Genomic DNA, 18,554 nt, shown 5'->3' on the forward strand with positions numbered 1-18,554 from the left:
TCAGAATCAGGAAATGGGTTCTAGGTTGGTTTTTGCTGCTAGCTCTGATCCTAGGCATAGTCACTGCACTTGCTGAGATGACTTCCTCACTGCTGAAATGGTATCATTGCATTACTAACAATCAAGATTCTTCTTACTTTAAAATGCCAGCATTTGGTTTGAGGGATAGTTATTTTTAGTGAGGTTTATTTTTACACAATTGAAATAGAGGATAAAACCTAGCTTGTAGACTATTGTTCCATGCTATCATCTTTAGCTAGAAATTCGATTACTATAGAAATTTTATGTTGAGCTTTGCGCAGTGGCAGTATCGTAGCCAATGAGGTTTATCCGAGGCGCGATTATTGCTAGAAATTTTATGTTGAAAACTCAAATACAGATTATTCATAGAAAATAACTTTTATATTGTGCACATATTGAAATGCTGTATTACCAACTCAAGTGTAAGTTTAATTTTTACAACAGGTTTAAACAAGAAAAATATGAGTAGAGAAAGTAGAAAGTAGCTATAACCTTAAATGAAATGCCATTTCTCCTAGTTGATTTAAGGTATTTTAACTTTTTTTCCCATTTTGTTTCAGGCTGGTATACCCCTCCAAAGGAAGATGGCTAAATATGTTGACTGCCGTATGTTTGGACCAATGTTGCTTTAAAGAAAATCTTTCCAACATGCAGACACAAGCTTTGAGTGCCCCTTTAACAGCAGTACCGAAGACATTAGCTAATAGATAATTTTAGTGGATAATCTGTCAATTGATATCCTGTATGAGTTATGGCCTTTTCATTTTGATCATTTTAGGTATCTTGGACTGAGCATTGGGGCCTTTGCTGTATTTTTTTGTGATAAATACACATACTGGCCACTCATGATCTCCTTTTCTTGAAAAATCTGTTAAGCAGACAAGTCAGCATCAGGTTACAGAAGTTGTGACCATATGGTAACTCTCCCATATTGAGCTCATATGTTATGAGGACTTGCAATACACTGTTCCATTTAGAGTCAATAAAAGTTTAATTGATGTTTAATATTGGTTTAGAAAATTTAAGGTCTTCTAAATCACAGTAGCTTTTTCAAGTTAAAACCATTTTTTGATACTGCCAAAATAATGACAGGAAGCCTAGTCATTAAATTGTTAAACATTTTTATGGCTAGGTGAAGAGATGAATTGTTTCCTGAAGATATGCTCTTAATTGACTTGTACTCTTTGGGCAAAGCAAAGCAAGGCTGTGTAAATTAAGTAATAATTTCCACTGGGGCATCAGAGTCTTGCTGGGCTGAATCTCCTTCTTGTTCAGTATTTCTTATGAAGAACTGCAGTATAGAGCTTGAAGTTATTTAAAATACTAAATCATTTTATTTTATGTTTCCATTTTATTAACGGGATGTTGCAATCATTTTTAAACTAATAAACTTGTAAAGTGATTGGCACAAAGAATCCTTGGGCAAAAGCTGCCCAGGGACGTACAGAAAGTTATCTAATTTGGAGACTCTTAAATTTTTGCTATTGTCATAACCATGGCTTTTGCATTGAAAGACTAATAGGAACTCTACTTGTGTTCATTCTTTTATAAAACCTGACTCAAATCAGTGTACCTCCATTTTATTGCCTTCCCTGAATCAATCCTGTTTGGTTGATGATAGATTTTTTTTGTATACCCAAGTTTGATTTAAAAGTAAATTCTAGTTATTAAGCACTTTTAAAATGAAATCCAGAAGCACATTTTCTGCACAAACAAGTTAGAAAATTCAAAAGTGTTTCCTATGCATTTGCTCTAAGTTTCAATTTTTAACTTTGTAAACCACATCAGAGAAACTTGGCACTTCTGCATTATTGTGTGTGTTTAATTTCTTTTTGTTCTATTTTGGTTAAGAGAACAGTAGAAAAATTTTCCGGAATTTTTGTTTACTTGGTTACATTTGTATAAAGTTCTGATTGCCAGTTGCTGAGATAATAAGTGACCAGGCAGAATTCTTTAAAGCATTAAAGCTCCTTAAACCTAAGGCTAAATCTTGAATACATTATTGAATTCTTTAATATCCTGATGGTTAACAGATTGACAGCTGCACATTTGGCATGCTTTGTTTTTTGGGGGTTTTATTTTTCATTGCAGATTTATTTGGCAATGTACAGTAAATTTTGTAAACTTGCATCAAGTTTATGAATAAAGAACCATTTAAAAAATAACTTTGTTACTTTTCCCTCATAAGAGATAATAGAAATACAAACACCTGAAGCCAAGAGTGAATTTTTTAAAAATAGGATTTATATATGGTGGGATGGGGTGAGGAGAGGGTTGAGAGGAACAGAGGCAGATTGATTTAACAAGAGAAAGCTAGAGAACCTGGAAATGGTGTGCAAAGACTTGGTATACTCAGGTTTTCCTCAACCTTTTCCCTCTCCCACTCTCATTCCTTAATATAAATCCAAGTGCTGCTTTCTCCATAGTTGTCCCTATTCTCCTCAGTTATTATAGTCTGCTCCTTCCTTAGTATTCCCTTGGCCTTACTCGAAAGTATCAAGTTATCTCACAAGAAGTCCTGAAGTCAGAAAACTCCAGGCCTGATACATCTGGCCTCTGCTATGCTACTTTGAGATTTTTCCATGTTGGCTTCATCTTTGTATTTAATGTTATGTCCGGATGTTGTAACTGTGTTACTTGTCCAGAGGTAGTAATGGTCTTGTCTTTTAGAAGCCTCCCTTGCCTGCCCAAGCATATTGTTCTTCACTTTTCCTTGGCTAGAACTGGGGCTTGTGTCCACCCCTAAACTAATGGCTGATGAAAAGAATAAATCATGATTAGTTTGGACAAGTGGTTCTCAGTGTATGTTTGGGGAGCTCAGGAGACCCCTAGTGCCGGGGGGAGGTTTTTAAGGTAAAAATTATTTTGCTAAAGCATTATTTGCTATTTTCACTCTCATTTTCTTACAAGTGTACAGTGGACTTTTCCAGAGGCCACACAGTGTGATGGTACAACAAATGGAATTCCGAAGCAGATCCACCTGTCTTCTGTTAAGCCAGAAATTAGAGGTTTGCAAAATGTAAAGTGATGCCACAACTCTTCACTATTGGGTGAAGGGGGGCATAGTTAATTTCTTTTAAATTTTATTTTATTTTTCCAGTGTTCCAAGATTCATTGTTTGTGTACGACACCCAGTGCTCCATGCAATATGTAACCCCCACAGTACCCACCACCAGGCTCACCTAACCCTCCACCCACCTCTCCTCCAAAACCCTCAGTTTGTTTCTCAGAGTCCAGTCTCTCATGGTTCATCTCCCCCTCTGATTTCCCCTAACTCACTCTTCCTTTCCTTCTAATGTCCTCCATGTTATTCCTTATGCTCCACAAGTAAGTTAAACCATATATTAATTGACTCTTTGCTTGACTTATTTCACTGAGCATAATCTCCTGCATTCCCGTCCATGCTGATACAAAAATTGGGTATTCATCCTTTCTGATGGAGGCATAATATTCCGTTGTATATGTGGACCTTATCTTCTTTATCCATTTGTCTGTTGAAGGGCATCTTGGCTCTTTCCACAGTTTGGTGATTGCGGCCATTGCTGCTATGAACATTGGAGTACAGATGGCCCTTCTTTTCACTATATCTGTATCTTTGGGGTAAATACCCAGAAGTGCAATTGCAGGGTACTAGGGTAGCTCTGTTTTTAATTTCTTAAGGAATCTCCACACTGTTTTCCAAAGCGGCTGCACCAACTTGATTCCACCAACAGTGTAAGAGGGTTCCCTTTTCGCCACATCCTCTCCAACACTTGTTTCTTGTCTTCTTAATTTTGGCCATTCTAAATGGTGGAAGGTGGTATCTCATTGTGGTTTTGATTTGAATCTCCCTGATGGCTAATGATGAGGAACATTTTTTCATGTCTTTTAGCCATTTTGTATGCCTTCTTTGGGGGCATAGTTATTTTTTCATGAAAAATTTATTTTGTCAATCTTTGTTAATCTGGATTTACTATTTTATGTGAATTATATAAAATGTTTTGATTTTTAATATGGCAAATATTAATGGACATAACCCACATAAACAAGCTCTTTGTTTATTTAATGTAAGAGTCTTGAGGCCACAATGTTTGAGATCCACTAGTTTAGATCAATTAAGTTTTTACCTTCAAGAGGTGGGGATCTGGGCACCTGGGTGGTTCAGCCAGTTAAGAGACAGCTTTCAGCCTAGGTGATGATCCCTGCCTCCTGGGATCTAGTGCCACATCGGGCTTCTTGCTCAACGGGGAGCCTGCTTCTCACTCTCCCTCTGCCTGCTGCTCCCCTTGCTTGCTCGCTCTCACTCTCTTTCTCTGTCAAATAAATGAAAGTCTTTAAAAAAGAAAAAGATGGAGATCAAATCTGGGCTTTGTTAGTAAGGAAGCAGCAGGAGAAATGGATGTTAAATAGGGATACAGCAGTGTATGCTGTGCTTACATTCCTTCTATCTGGTTCTCAACCTGAGCTTGTATCAGAATCACAAGAAAGCACAAGTCACAGACTGTTAAAAGTTAAACACAGACTGTTGGGCCCTGACCCCAGATTCTGATTCAGTAGGCCTGGAGTTGAGAATGTGCCAAAACCCAACAGACAAAAGATGCTCAATGTTAACCATCAGGGAAATGCAAAATAAAACCGCAGTGAGATAATTACTTTATTCCTGTCAGAATGGCTCTAATTACGAGCACAAGAAATGACAAGTGTGTTGCAGAAAATGGAACAATTATGCACTGTTGGTGGGAATGTAAATTGGTACAACCACTGTGGAAAACAGTATAGACGTTCCTCAAAAAATTAAAAATAGAATTACCATCTGATCTAGTAATTCCACTACTGGGTATTATACATTCTTTATACAAAGAAAATGAAAACACTAATTTGAAAAGATACGTACCCTTGTTTATTGCAGTGTTTATTCACAATAGCCAGGATAGGGAAGCAACCCAAGAGTCCATTGATAGAGGAATGGATAAAGAAACGGTATTTATATACAATAGAATATTCAGTCAGAAAACAAGAAACTTTTTGCCATTTGCAACAATATGGTTAGACCTAGAGGCCATAAAGCTAAATAAGTCAGAAAGACAAGGACCATGTGATTTTACTCATGTTGGAATGTAAGCAAAAGGAACAAATTTTAAAAAGACTCAAATACAGAGAACTGGTGGTTGCCAGAGGTGAGGTGGGTCATAGGGAGATAGGTGGTGAACATTAAAGAGTACACTGATCTTGGTGACCACTGAGTAACATAGAGAATTCTTAAATCATAAACCTGAAACCAATATAACAGTTAATTGTATTTCAATAATCCTTTTAAGCTAAGAGCGTCTGGGTGGCACAGTCATTTGTCCATTTGCCTTCAGTTTTGGTCCTGATCTCAGCGTCCCAGGATCCAGCTGGAGTCCAGCCCAGCTCCTTAAGCGTAAACTTCATAATTCCCTTGTGACTCTGATGGTACTATGAGGAACTAGTGTAGTTTGGTGCAAGTTTTCACAGCAGTGGTAGGTGGTATTTGTGTCGTCTCACACAAGGCGTGAGGGCGACATTCACTAGATGTTGAATATAGGTGGTCATCTCCACACACAGCCAGTTATTCTTAAAGCAGATACTCCCCGTTCAAAGATTGGGCTCACGTTATTAACAGACATTTGTACTGTACAGACGGACAAATAGTACCCAGTCTCCTCCTACAACTCAAGAATCAGAGAAAGCTCTGTGCCGACAAGGAATACAGCGCTGCAAGTACAATGAGAGCACGGAAGGAGGATCTGTGCCTGCAGGAAGCGTGGAAAGTACCGGGAGGATCAACAGACGCGAACCCACCACGTCAGAGCGCCAGCCCGCCCTCCCCAAGACCGACGCAGGAAACCGCGGGGCCTGGAGTCACGTGGGTGGAGCTCACCTCTCGGTCTCCCCCAACCGGCCGGAAGTGGAGCGCGCGCGCCTGCTCAGTGCGTGCTGGCTGGGAGGTCTTGAGCTGGCCTCACGGTTCCTTCCGAGTTGCCGTAGTGTTTGCTCGGCGGGTTGGTGAGGAATGGAGGTGGTGGGTGGCTGTGGTGATCATGGTGGTGGTGATCGCCAAGGCTCCTCCGCGGACCCACAGAGTACCTTTGTGTTGGGTAACCTAGCGGAGGTGGTGGAGCGTGTCCTCACCTTCCTGCCCGCCAAGGCGTTGCTGCGGGTGGCCGGGTGAGGAGAGAGGAGGCGGGAAGCTTAGCTCGGGACATGCTTCGGGCTTGCCCTGGCTGGCTGGGCGGGCAGACAGCGTCGGGACCCACGGTTGTCCCACGGCTCCCTTTTCTTCCCCCGAAGTGATGCCCCCACACGCGAGGTACGCCTGCCGTACCCCTGTGCCTGTCTCGGGGACTCTTCCTGCAGGGGCGAGGTGCGCCCTAAGGTTTTCTCCGGCCCAGGTTGTCCCTCCGAATCTACGTCCCCAACACCACCCGCTCTGGGATTTTTGATCCCGCAAGAGTCTCTCTCCTGCTGGGCTAACGGGAGTTTCCGTGAGCGGCTGGAGAAGGAAATGAACGTCCCTTCACAACCTTTGTGCGTTTGTGCCCCCAGCGTGTGCCGCTTATGGAGGGAGTGTGTTCGTCGAGTTTTGCGGACGCATCGGAGTGTGACTTGGATCTCCGCGGGGTTGGCGGATGCTGGCCACCTGGGGGAGCATTGCTTGGTGCGCGTGGTAGCGGAGGAGATTGAGGCAAGTAAGCCGTATCGTGCACAGTTCCTTGCGGGGTTGTTGGGTCAGGCTCTGCGAACTCAGTCTTTTTCTTTTGAATCTCTATTTTGTGTGTGACCCTATTCTTTCTGAATTACGGAACATTTTCTCGTGACATGAAAAGATTTTATAAACACATAAGGATGTGCCATGATTTGTTTGACCGTTCTTCAGTTCTTAGGCATTTTGTGTATACAGATTTTTACTACTATAATAACGCTGTGGAGGACCTTCTCTTTACCTTCTTCCTTTGAAGCAGATATTATTGTCACTGTTGGGCAGGGAAGGCATGCTGGGTTTCTTTTTGCTTAGCGTCACATTAAAAAGCCAAGAACCAATGCTTAAACCTAAATATTTCAGCCGCTGGTCCTGTACTCTTTGATATTGTATCTCTGGTACCCCAATTTCAAAAGATGGGCAAAGCCTGGGGAGGTAATAACTTGAACTGTGGAATCAGAGGAACAGCTTTCTTGAGCACAGGTGACTGTGTGGCTGTGGTATCTCATTTGCCAGTGGGACAGAGCTGTTCTAGAGTAAACAATCAGTCTGATGTTCTTTCACTTCCTTATACTTGAGTATGCGTTACATACAAACAAGAATATTCTACATCTTCACAATGCAATCATCAGAGTCAGGAAATTCTTATTGATATATTTCTGCCATCCATTCCTCAGAATCCTTTCAGACGTTGCCAGTTGTCCCAGTAATGTTCCTCATAACAAAATAATTCGGATTAGAATCTTTTGTTGTTTTTGTCATTTAAGGTTTTTGGGGGTTTTTTTAAAGATTTTATTTATTTATTTGAGAGAGCAGTCCAGGGGTGAGGGACAAGCAGACTTCACGCTGAGTGCAGGCGCCCCTGTCATTTCTTTAATTTTTCCTGTGGAACAGTTTCTCAAGTTTTCCTTGGCTTTCCCAACTTTGACAAGTATGTAAATTACAGGCTGGTTATTTTGTAGAACATGTTTCTTGGGTTCAGATTATGTATTTTTGGCAGGAATATCACAGAAGTGATGCTGTGCTCTTCTAGTTTCATCCTATCAGGTAGCATATAATTTTAATTTCTGTCCCATTAACTGGTGTTAGTGTTAGTACCTTTGATAATTTGATTAAGGTGCTGTGTGCCAGATGTCACTCCTGTAAAATCACTCTTTTCCACTATAATTAGTAAGTATTTTGTGAGGAGGTACTTGGAAATTACATAATTATCCTGTTTCAATTCTTTTCATTTATTTCTGTATAGATTCATAAGTCTATTATTTTATTCAATGGAATATAATCTCTAACTATCAGTCTTTATTTTGGTATCCGAATTGTCCCCAGTTTGGCTATCAGGAGCCCTGTCAGCTAGTTTCAGGGTCTTTTAGAGATGAGCCCATCACTTTTGGGCACCTCCTTGCTTTCTGGTGCAAGATATTCTTAGTTCATTTTATCTTTTGTCTGCTTTAATCCTGGAATCAGCCATTTCTTTAAAAAGCTCTGCTTCCTTTTAGTGGAGAAAGGTATTTCACGGTATTTAAAAGCCAAGATCTGGACAATTTGCTACTGTTGAAGGGTTTGCTGCTCCAGAGCCCAGTGGAACAGCCAAGGAGTGTGTGTGTGTGTGTGTGTGTGTACACACCATTACATACATACACCTTTATAACTATATTCTTATATATATGGAAATCCATGAGTTTGTATAAGTACATCCAATTCCAGTGCAACACAGGATTCTTTCCAGTTTTCTCTTAGGTTGTATTTATACAGTGAGAAACCTGGCTCTCATCATTCTTAATATGTTTAGATATTAGACAAATGCCCCATAAGTGACCAGTCTTCTGCTTCTACCTTCCTTGTGTGGATTTTCTCCTTTTTCTTTTTGGGCTCTAGGATTCAGACCCAGAGTAGGCAGTATCCAGAGGTAGTCTCGCAGAAAACTTCCTTTGCATTTTGGCCCAAATCCTACCTAGTCTTGTTCTAGAAGTTGTCATTTGGAGAAATTCAAAATGCAGATGGACTTCTATAAAGATGTTCTTTGCAGCATCATTTATTATAAGGGAAATTGAAAATAACCTACTGTTTAGAAATAAAGTCACTTAATGATGAAGTGCAAGTTATATTAGTGACAGATGTTCATGTCATAAGTGAAGAAGGCAGATTATGAAATTATATTTAATATCATCTCAGTTATTGAAAACAAAGAATAGAAAAGAAGCTAAAATGTTAGCAAAAGTTTCCTCTCAGGGTAGAATTGTATGACTTTTTTTTTTTTAATGTTTTAAATTTTTACCATAGCAAGTATTATTTTTATATAGTTTTAAAAGTTTATACAATAGGGGTGCCTGGGTGGCTCAGTGGGTTAAAGCCTCTGTCTTCAGCTTGGGTCATGATCTTAGGGTCCTGGGATTCCGGCTCTCTGCTCAGCGGGGAGCCTGCTTCCCCCTCTTTCTCTGCCTGCCTCTCTGCCTACTTATGATCTCTGTCTGTCAAATAAATAAATAAATAAATTTTTTTAAAAAGTTTATACACTATAATGGCTGTTCTAGCCAGATTTTTTTTTTAATTTTATTTTTATTTATTTGACAGAGATCACAAGTGGGCAGAGAGGCAGGCAGAGAAAGAGAGGGGGAAACAGGTTCCCTGCTGAGCGCAGAGCCCGATGTGGGGCTTGATCCCAGGGCAGAAGGCAGAGGCTTTAACCCACTGAGCCACCCAGGCGCCCCTAGCCAGACAGATTTAGATATGAACTCATCTTTAGTGCATATTAGCTGCCAGTCTCTGAAAAAGTTACCTAATCCCTCTGAGCTTCATGTTCTATCTCCATAAAATGAAAAGACAGTAAGAATTTTTCTCATACCCTTGAAGAGTTGTTCTAAGGTTTAAATAATAGAAAGGCGATGCATCTAATATATTACCTGCAGTACCAGAGATATTATTTTCAGTAAGTGAAATAATTATGTTATCAGTGTTATTATTAAAATTCATATGGTAATGCCCTTAAAGAGGTTTATTCATTATAGTAAAAGCTAGTGTGAAACATGGAAATCTTATCCAAATCATACTGGTTTTTTTGTGTTTGCCAAATTACCTAGTGGACATGATAGTATTATAGCCATAAAGAAAGTTGGTTTTTTATTAGGAAGGTTTTAAAGTCCACTAAAAATTTTATAAAATGTCTTGCCATTTGAATGGTGGAATGAGGTTATAATTGTCTCACATTGTGCTTTAAGAACATTTTCTTTTGAGGATTATCATTGTCAGCACTTCTGATGAGAATTAGGAAGACTGGGTAATTGCTTTTCATTGGGTACTGGAAAAGACAGAATCATAAAACCTCAGGATTAGACTTCCTATCTTGTTACTCCTTATACCAGATATCACAAACTCAAATGACTCCAAGGTTAGGCAGATAACTAAGTTGGTTTAGGGTAACATCATACAGAGCAGTAAAGCCGTGGCATGCCAGGGAGTGCTTGCCTGCATTTAGCCCCCATCAAGAGAAATGCAGTCAAAGTGTTAAAATGTCTATAGTTTTTCAAAAGAATCTGGAAGTCCACATTTTCTGTAAATATTATGTGGAATTTTAAATAATTGGTAACCAAATTATATTCTTCAAAAATTCTGTGTGAGCCATGGGAACTAGATCTATAGATATCAGGTGTGGAGCCACCACAGGGTTATCATTCTGTTTTAGTATCTTTTTTGAGTTTGTCTGTATGGAATCTGCTCTGAAACATCTTGGCATTCCTCCAAATTACAATGGATTAACTTTTTTCCCCCATTTAATCACATTGAGGCTTTGCTTTATGTGAGTACTTCATTCCATTTTGACAGTAAAAATCTTTGAAAATAACCAGCTTAGGAAAAAAAAATATGTTCATCCTTTTGTTTAATTCAGCCACTTTGCCACTTGTCTGTAATGTGACATTTAGTGAAAACAGGAGTCTGAATAAGCCCAGCTCATAAGTGTAGGTAAGGTACAAGTACAAATGACAGATGTAAAGTATGTCACATATGAGGTTCAGGGTACTGAAGGAGCCTAAGAAAAGGTTTTGTAGGGGAGGTGGCATTTTAAGTGGTCTCTTGGGGGAAATAATCTTAAGTACGAAACAGGGAGAGCTGTAGGAGAATCTATACAGTAGTGTGTGTCTGGGTTATAGTAAGCAAAAAAGGTCCCTGGAGGGAACTAGATGGTAAGGTGAAATGAAGGCCTGGGCTGTTTCATTTGGTAGGCAGCGAAAAGTGGAATGGTACAGTTTGTATGCCTTCCCTTTGTTGCTGAGGTTTTTCTGTGATTGTGATGCCTATTCAAATAAAGCAAGTAGCGCGTTTTGCTGACATTTAATGTTTTTGCACCTTTTGCTGGCATTTAATGTTTTTGTCTAAGAGTTTAAGCTATGAAAATGAATGAGGCTGGAATGAGTTGGACTTGAAGAAGAAAAAAATAGATGCTCAAATGAATGACCTGAAAAGGTAGAAGCATGAATGAAAAATGAATGGGAAGTTGTTGGACTCAGAATGCTAATATTGAGCTAAGGCGGGGGTATGCTAACAAGAGTTTGGACCAGGGCTAAACTTTAAGGGACCGTGAGAGCACTCATGTATTTGTGTGATCTAATTCTGTTTTTGTTTTTGTTTTTCTTAGCAGAATGTTCACATCTTACCACAGACAGTTCTTTACATGGCTGATTCAGAAACTTTCATTAGTCTGGAAGAGTGTCGTGGCCACAAGAGAGGTAAATATTAAAAGAAAAGGTTTGGGGATTTGTTTGTTCCTTATGCACCTCTGGAGTTAAATATTGTCCTAGTCCTGAGAGTTACTGACTTTCTGAGGCTCTGGTCCTTCTCCCTATAGCATGCATGAATATATTGTTTTTAAAACTTGAGGGACCTTTTCTGATTCAAAGAAAGATACGTTTCTCATTTTGAAATACTTTAATCCTCCAGGCACTTTTTATTATTAAAACAGGATGTATATTTTGGCTTTTGAAGACTTTTATTGTGTGATAGGGACCCATTTAGGGACACCAAAGTTATACTGTGCCTTCTTTTTGACGCTGCTAAGAAAAGAAGTAGACCAAGTGTGCCAGGCTGGGCACACTGAGGCCCAGAGCTAGACCTGGGTTATCACTGTCTAATTTGAATCCAGGTGACTTGTTTATGCAGTGAAAAAGTCATGCTCTCTAAAATCAGCTAAAAAGAGTACAACAACAAGTTAAAATTTTGCTGCTGTTGCTAAATTTAATAACAGGAGGACAAAAACAGTATATAAACCAAGGAAGAAAGGCAATTTAGTGGTGCTAAGGGTCACATTTAGAATTTAAACTAAAAAACAGGCCCCAAATGGGAAAGTATTTGTTTTCATCAAAGTTTTTAAGCTTTTTTTTTTCCTTAAGTATGCTCCACATGGGGCTTGAACTCACGACCCTGAGATCCAGACCCGAACTGATATCAGGAGTCGGATGTGTAACTGACTGAGCTACCCAGGTGCTACATTGACTTTCTTATAAAGCATTCTGGTATAAATAATTTAAATTTTGTTCAGTGTTTGCTTTTTTCCCCCATACAATCAGATTTGACCTAAAATTAATAACATTTAATAATTTTGCTACTATATTATTACAGCAAGGAAAAGAACTACTATGGAAGCAGCGTTTGCCCTTGAGAAGCTATTCCCAAAACAGTGCCAAGTCCTTGGGATTGTGACCCCAGGAATTGTAGGTGAGAGAAAATACCAATTTGATGATTTCCTGCCTTGCATTAATGTGAAGCACTGTAGATTGGTGAATTACTTGTAGCTTAAAAGCACATTTTTATTTTTGGCCATCCAAAATGCCATAAAGTTAGCTGGGATCAGGAGCTACAGTAGACCCTCCTAGAAAACTTCTGTTTCTCTTCTTGGAGACCATGGTTTGAAGTCTATAGTGTGAAATTATACTTCTTCCCAAGTATGCTGCTGGTGAATTTGTACTAGTTTTTATTATTGTTGATTCTTTTCTATAGCTCATGGGGGAGAGATACTCTGTTGAGGCAGTCATGGTACAGTGGTTCAGGTGCCAGGATTAGAATCCCAGCTGTACTTAGTATCTCTCTGTATGACTTTGGGTGACTTACCTAACTTCAGAGGACTTCAGTGTCCCCATACATGAAATGGAGATGATTGATAATCCATCTTTGGAAAGTTATGAAGATGAATTAACACATGAAAAGTAGAGTAGAGATGTGCAGAAATCAATGTGTAAATGTTAACTATTAGGATTTTCTTTGTTCCACTCAGTGGTACTCTATACTTGGCATTTTTAATCTTCACTGAGAGACTTTTGATCTGAATTTGAGTCTCTTATATGGTGAAGTACAAAGGATTTCAAGTGTTTACAAATGAATAAGGGTAAATACATGTTGATAGGGACTATTTAATCTTTCCCTTTATCAGCCCCCCCATACTATTACATCTGCCTATCACTACACATTTTGTTTCTCACTGGATTAAAAAAATGGTAACAGTAACCATGTTTTTTTTAGTTTTTGAATTTTCCTTAAACGAGTGATCTAGGTTTTGCCATTACTAGTTGTTAGCAAATGCTTATATAGAAAAGTAGCTTCACCATTTTCTTTGGCCTCTCCACCTCACCCACTTTTGCTTTTTCAAAGCATAATCACATTTCAGCTGGGGGTTGGAGAGGGAGGGAGGGTAGACTTGGGGAGGACCCCATTGAGATGGTGGGAGGTCTACCTTAAGCCTTCCTTTTGTGCTTCCCTTACCTTGAAAGAGTTCTAACTTTGACTGTTCCAAGTTTCCTTATGATCTTGGTGTCAGGGTTAGATGCCATTCCCGTTGCCGCTGGTGTTTTCTTGGACACACTTACTGGTTTGGGTTCCCCTGAAGCCAGGTGCTTTCTTTGAGCCAGTTCTATGCATTTCCCAACAACGCTTCGACCAAGATGGTTGGATTCCTTTTTCTTAGGCCACAGTTTAGTGATTGTTTCTAAAACAGCTATTGGCTGCTGGCACATCTTCCTTCTTTAGGTTCAAAACACTTAAGGTCTGTGAAAAAGTGTTCATTCTTATATGTGCGGAGGTCATCATCCTTTTGAGGTGAACTTTACCTCCAGTGACGTGCACAATTTAATGAGTTTTGACAAATGAATACTCTATACTACACCCCAGTCAAAATAGAGAATATTTCCATTACCTCAGGAATTTCGTTCATGTCCTTTTCCTGTTGATCTCTGCCTGCAAAGGAAATCCCAGTTCTGATTTCTGCGACCATAGATTAGTTTGCATTTTATTGAATGTCATATAAATGGAACCATACAGTATATACTCTTTTTATGTCTTGGCTTTTTTAGTCGGAATAAATATTTTTAACAACATATTTTTGGGATTATGTTACTCTGTGTATCAGTAATTCTTTTAAGAATTTATTAAGTATTATTCTGTTACATCAATAGATTATTTTTCCACTCTTTGATGGAGATTTGGATTGTTTCACATTCCTGGCTATCACAAATGATGCTGTTGTGAACATTTTTTTTTTTTTTTAAGATTTTATTTGAGAGAGAGTGTGAGCATGAGCCAGGGGGAGGGACAGAGGGACAAGCAGACTCCCCGCTGAACAGGGAGCCCATGGGGCTTGTCCCAGGACCCTGAAATCAAGAGTCAACTGGTTAACAGACTGAGCCACACAGGGACCCCATGTTTTGAACATTCTTATGTAAGTCTTCTTGTGGACCTGGTTTTGTTCTACTTGGAAGAGGTGGAATTGCTGGATTTTATAAGAAACTGCCAAACTGTTTTCCAGAGTTGTTCCATTTTATACTCACCAGGGATGAATGAGGGTTTCAGAAGCTCATGGCTGCATATCTTCTCTAACACTTAGTGTCTTCAGATGAGTCTTTTCATTGTAGCCATTGTAGTGGGTATGAGGAGGCTTCTTTTGGTAGTTTTAATTTGAATTCCTCCAAAGATTTTAATTATGTTGAGCACCTTTTCAGATGTTTTGGGGTATTTGTATGTCTGTTTCTGTGACGTATCCAAGTCTTTCAGTGAATTTTTTTTTAATTGGGTTGTTTTTATTTTTGAGTTGTTTATATATTCTAATTCTAATTTACAAGTATAGGTGTTATAAATATTTTCTTCCAGTCTGTTGCTCACTTTCATTCTCTCAACAGTGTCTTTCATGACCAGTGAACATTTATTTTGGTGAAATCCAGTTTATTTATGTTTTTTCTTTTCTGGTGTTTTATGTCTTCTCCAAGAAATCTTTGCCTATTTCAGAGTGACAAAGATATTCTTTTATGTCTTTCTCTATAAGCTGTGTAGCTTTAGCTCTTATATTTAGTTCTGTGACTTAACTTGAATTAATTTTTGTATATGGCATAAGGTAGGGTTCAAGGTTTTTTGTTGTTGTTGATGTTTTTCATATGTTCATCCAATTATTTCATCAACCTTTGTTGAAGATTTTTTTTTCTCTAATTGCCTTGGCACCTTTGTCAAAAATAATTGACTGCATGTTTTAGGTCTGTTTGTGGATTTAATTCTGTTACATTGATATATTTGTCTATCATTAAGCCAATGCCATATTACTGTAGGTCCTGATATTCTTTTTTAAAAATTGATTAGTATAGGTTTTGTTGTTCTTTTTAAAAATTGTTTTGGCTATCTAGGTTCTTTGCATGTCCACATATATTTTAGAATCAGCCTGTCCATTTCTCCCTTTTTAAAAAATTCTGTGATAAAAGTACTTTGTGTGTATGTGTGCATATGTATCTGCGTGTATATGTACGTGTGTGTGTATGTATGTGTGTTATCAGTATTTTTAGGATAACTTTTTAAAAGTAGAATTGCCCTGATGTATTTTTTTACCTCCCAACTTCTTATTTAGAAAAACTTCAACAAATCGGGGCGCCTGGGTGGCTCAGTGGGTTAAGCCGCTGCCTTCGGCTCAGGTCATGATCTCAGGGTCCTGGGATCGAGTCCCGCATCGGGCTCTCTGCTCAGCAGGGAGCCTGCTTCCCTCTCTCTCTCTCTCTCTGCCTACTTGTGATCTCTGTCTGTCAAATAAATAAATAAAATCTTTAAAAAAAAAAAAAAACTTCAACAAATCTTCAAAATTGAAGAATGATAGAATAGTAAACATCCATTTTCCTTTTCTAGATTCACCAGTTTAAAAAAACTTTGCAACAGTTGCTTTTTTTCTGTTTGTAAAAACATTTCTTTCTGAACCATTTGAAAGTAGATTGCAGACATTATGACATTATCCCTAAAATTTGAAGGCTGAGAAACTTATATTCAACTTTTAACTTGTTGATTATCTTGGTTACCCACACTGTAGTTTTCTGGATGAGGCTAGATACATATCAAATGAAGTGTTACCAAGTGAAACTTCACTTTTTATTAAATCTTTTCTTGAGGGGTGCCTGGGTGGCTTAGTTGGTTAAGTGTCTGCCTTTGGCTCAGAACATGATCTCAGGGTCCTGGAATCAAGCCCCGCATCGCGCTCCCTGCTTAGTAGGGAGCCTGCTTCCCCTCTTTCTCTCTGCCTGTCTTACTGCCTGTCTCTCTGTCAAATAAATAAATAAAATCTTTTTATAAATAAATAAATAAATATGTTCATGAAACTGTTTAACTTTTCCCTAGTGACTCCAATGGGATCAGCTAACAATCGACCTCAGGAAATAGAAATTGGAGAGTCTGGTTTTGCCCTATTATTCCCTCAAATTGAAGGAATTAAAATACAACCCTTTCATTTTATTAAGGACCCAAAGAATTTAACACTAGAAAGACATCAACTCACTGAAGTAGGTAAGTCACTGTAATTTACCGTTAATTGCCCAAATTTTTGATTGTTTGTTCCTTTGAGAGAGTCTAAATTAAGTATACAGGGTACTAGAGATGTGGATAATTCACACTAGTGATAAGCAAAGGCTACTGCAGTACACTCTTGGTAAAATTGATTTGCTTATTTATTTATTTACCTATTTTTGATGGGCTGAACAATTTTTTTTTTACTTTTTAGTTTTAAAAAGAATTTTTAATTTCCTTTTAAAATTATTTTACTTATGTTAAAGCCTGAAAGAACCAGAGATGAAAAATTTTTCAAAAATACTCTTTTGATAATAAGTATGTTTATATTTAATTCTGAATTTTGAAGCACTTCTTTCTCTTTGAATATTTAATCATTTGCCCTACTTTTGTTTTCTGAAAAGTTTTTCAAACCATTGTTTTACAGTAATAAAAAGCATTTATTATTAAAATATTTTTAAAAGATAGAGTTAACATAAAAGATATTAGAAATTAGATCAAATTAGAAATTAGAAAGATGGGATAAGGTATAGTGATGGGATAAGGCATAAAAAATATTCAGTGGTGACCTTTTTATACATCAGTCAGCCAGCCTGTAGAGATAAGTCTCCATTATTTGAAATGGCACTGAATCCTGCAGGAGTAAAAAATTATGTAGCAGCGAAGAGAAAATTTGTGATTGGTGTACTGATAAGAAAAAAAGAGAGTCAACACCACTGAGACTGACTTATATAACTGTCCTTTACAGTGCAAAAGAAAGACTTAAAGTGGTTAGTGGGGATGGGAGGAAAAACGCAGAAGGAGGAGTCATTGGCTGCAAAGATGAGCAGCTGGCAGCAGCAGGCCTCAGTAACGTGGAAGAGAGTTGTTAGGTACAGATATAGGTAAAGCATGGGAAGTTTCAGCCACTTGTCTGGGGTGAGGTAGAGTACTCTAGCTGGTAAGAACGCAGTCTTGTAGCTACCCTAGTTCTGCTACTTTCGAACTTTCTAGTTTAAGACAAGTTTCTTAACTTTCCTCAGGCTCTGTTTCCCATCTATAAAGTGGAATTAGCTAATTCTAAATTAGTTGTAAGGATTAGATGAAATGACTTATGTCAAGCACTTAGCAAAATACCTTGCTCTGTAGATGGTAGGCTAACATTGGCCTCTGTACCTTAGGAAGGCTTCGTAGTGGGTTACAGTGATCCATCTGCAGTGTGGCCTTGTGGTATGTGGAAGAATAGACTGGGCAGGGGTCAGGAAAAGGACATTCAGTGAAAGGGCAGCAAAGGTCTCGGGTATTCTTACCATCCCATTCAGAAGCATCATCTCAGAGGAACATGCACATGTCTTGGCTGATGGGGACAATGATAATTAATACTGAGACATCATAAGCTGGGTCCTGAGTTCCATGCTATTTCTAATCCCCATGGTGGCTTTGCCAGTTAGAAATTGTCACAGGATGTTGTCGGTGAAGAAAATAAACTCTTAACAAGAGGAGAGAGCAAAGGCTCTTCAACTACTGCATGATACATAAACAGAAGAACAGAGTTAACCTGTGTTGTTAAAGTGACTCGAAATCAAGGATGCCACACATTCTCTAAGGAAAACTTCAGATTGTGCCTTTTAAACTGACCTACCATTAACTACAAAGGCAGAAAGAATTTTAGGTGGAAATGTGACTATATAGCCAAACCAGAGAGACTTTGCCATATTATAATGAGACTTTTTGGAAGGCTGGGTCAAGTTAACAGTGCTCAGCAAACCAGATCTCTCTTAGATTGGTGGTTAGAAATTTGTGGGTCTGAAACTCAAGAGCGAGTTGAGGTTAGAGTTGTTGGTTTGAGGAAGCCATTTACATATATCCTGGTAGGCTGGCTGCAAAGAGTATCCAAGACTGCTATTACAGATTTTGGGAAATATTCCAGCAGCAAATTTAGAACTAGGAAGGAAGAAGAGATACAGTTTGATGCTGACAAGAGGATGGGTATGTTCATTGGGTTCATGATGGAGAACTATATGTTAATTTCACTCAGCTTATTGAAAGGTGCATAAGGTTAGAA

General features: G+C 38.6%; 2 protein-coding genes across 12 annotated transcripts in view; both read left to right on the forward strand.

Annotated features, from left to right (window-relative positions):
* Positions 1-2,009, forward strand: part of UBE2Q2 (ubiquitin conjugating enzyme E2 Q2) — a 73,308-nt gene extending 71,299 nt beyond the window's left edge. For all 6 annotated transcript variants that reach the window (XR_014313093.1, XR_014313094.1, XM_082736001.1 and 3 more), the window contains one exon: positions 582-2,009. Coding sequence is in view for 4 of the 6 variants with exons in the window: in XM_082736001.1 (XP_082592127.1) it covers positions 582-613 (32 nt within the window). In the remaining 2 variants the exon portion in view is untranslated. The remainder of the gene's footprint in view (positions 1-581) is intronic.
* A 3,893-nt stretch (positions 2,010-5,902) lies between these two features.
* Positions 5,903-18,554, forward strand: part of FBXO22 (F-box protein 22) — a 31,042-nt gene continuing 18,390 nt past the window's right edge. The window contains exons 1-5 of one of the 6 annotated variants that reach the window (XM_082735996.1): positions 5,903-6,189; positions 6,568-6,706; positions 11,355-11,442; positions 12,332-12,427; positions 16,346-16,510. In XM_082735996.1, coding sequence (XP_082592122.1) covers positions 6,035-6,189; positions 6,568-6,706; positions 11,355-11,442; positions 12,332-12,427; positions 16,346-16,510 — 643 coding nt within the window. In that variant the 5' untranslated portion in view covers positions 5,903-6,034. Of the gene's footprint in view, positions 6,332-6,567; positions 6,707-11,351; positions 11,443-12,331; positions 12,428-16,345; positions 16,511-18,554 lie in introns of all 6 variants that reach the window. The other 5 variants (XM_082735995.1, XM_082735997.1, XM_082735998.1 and 2 more) reach the window with 5 other exon arrangements.

The sequence above is a fragment of the Mustela nivalis genome (assembly GCF_964662115.1).
Source record: "Mustela nivalis genome assembly, chromosome: 6".
NCBI classification, from domain to species: domain Eukaryota; kingdom Metazoa; phylum Chordata; class Mammalia; order Carnivora; family Mustelidae; genus Mustela; species Mustela nivalis.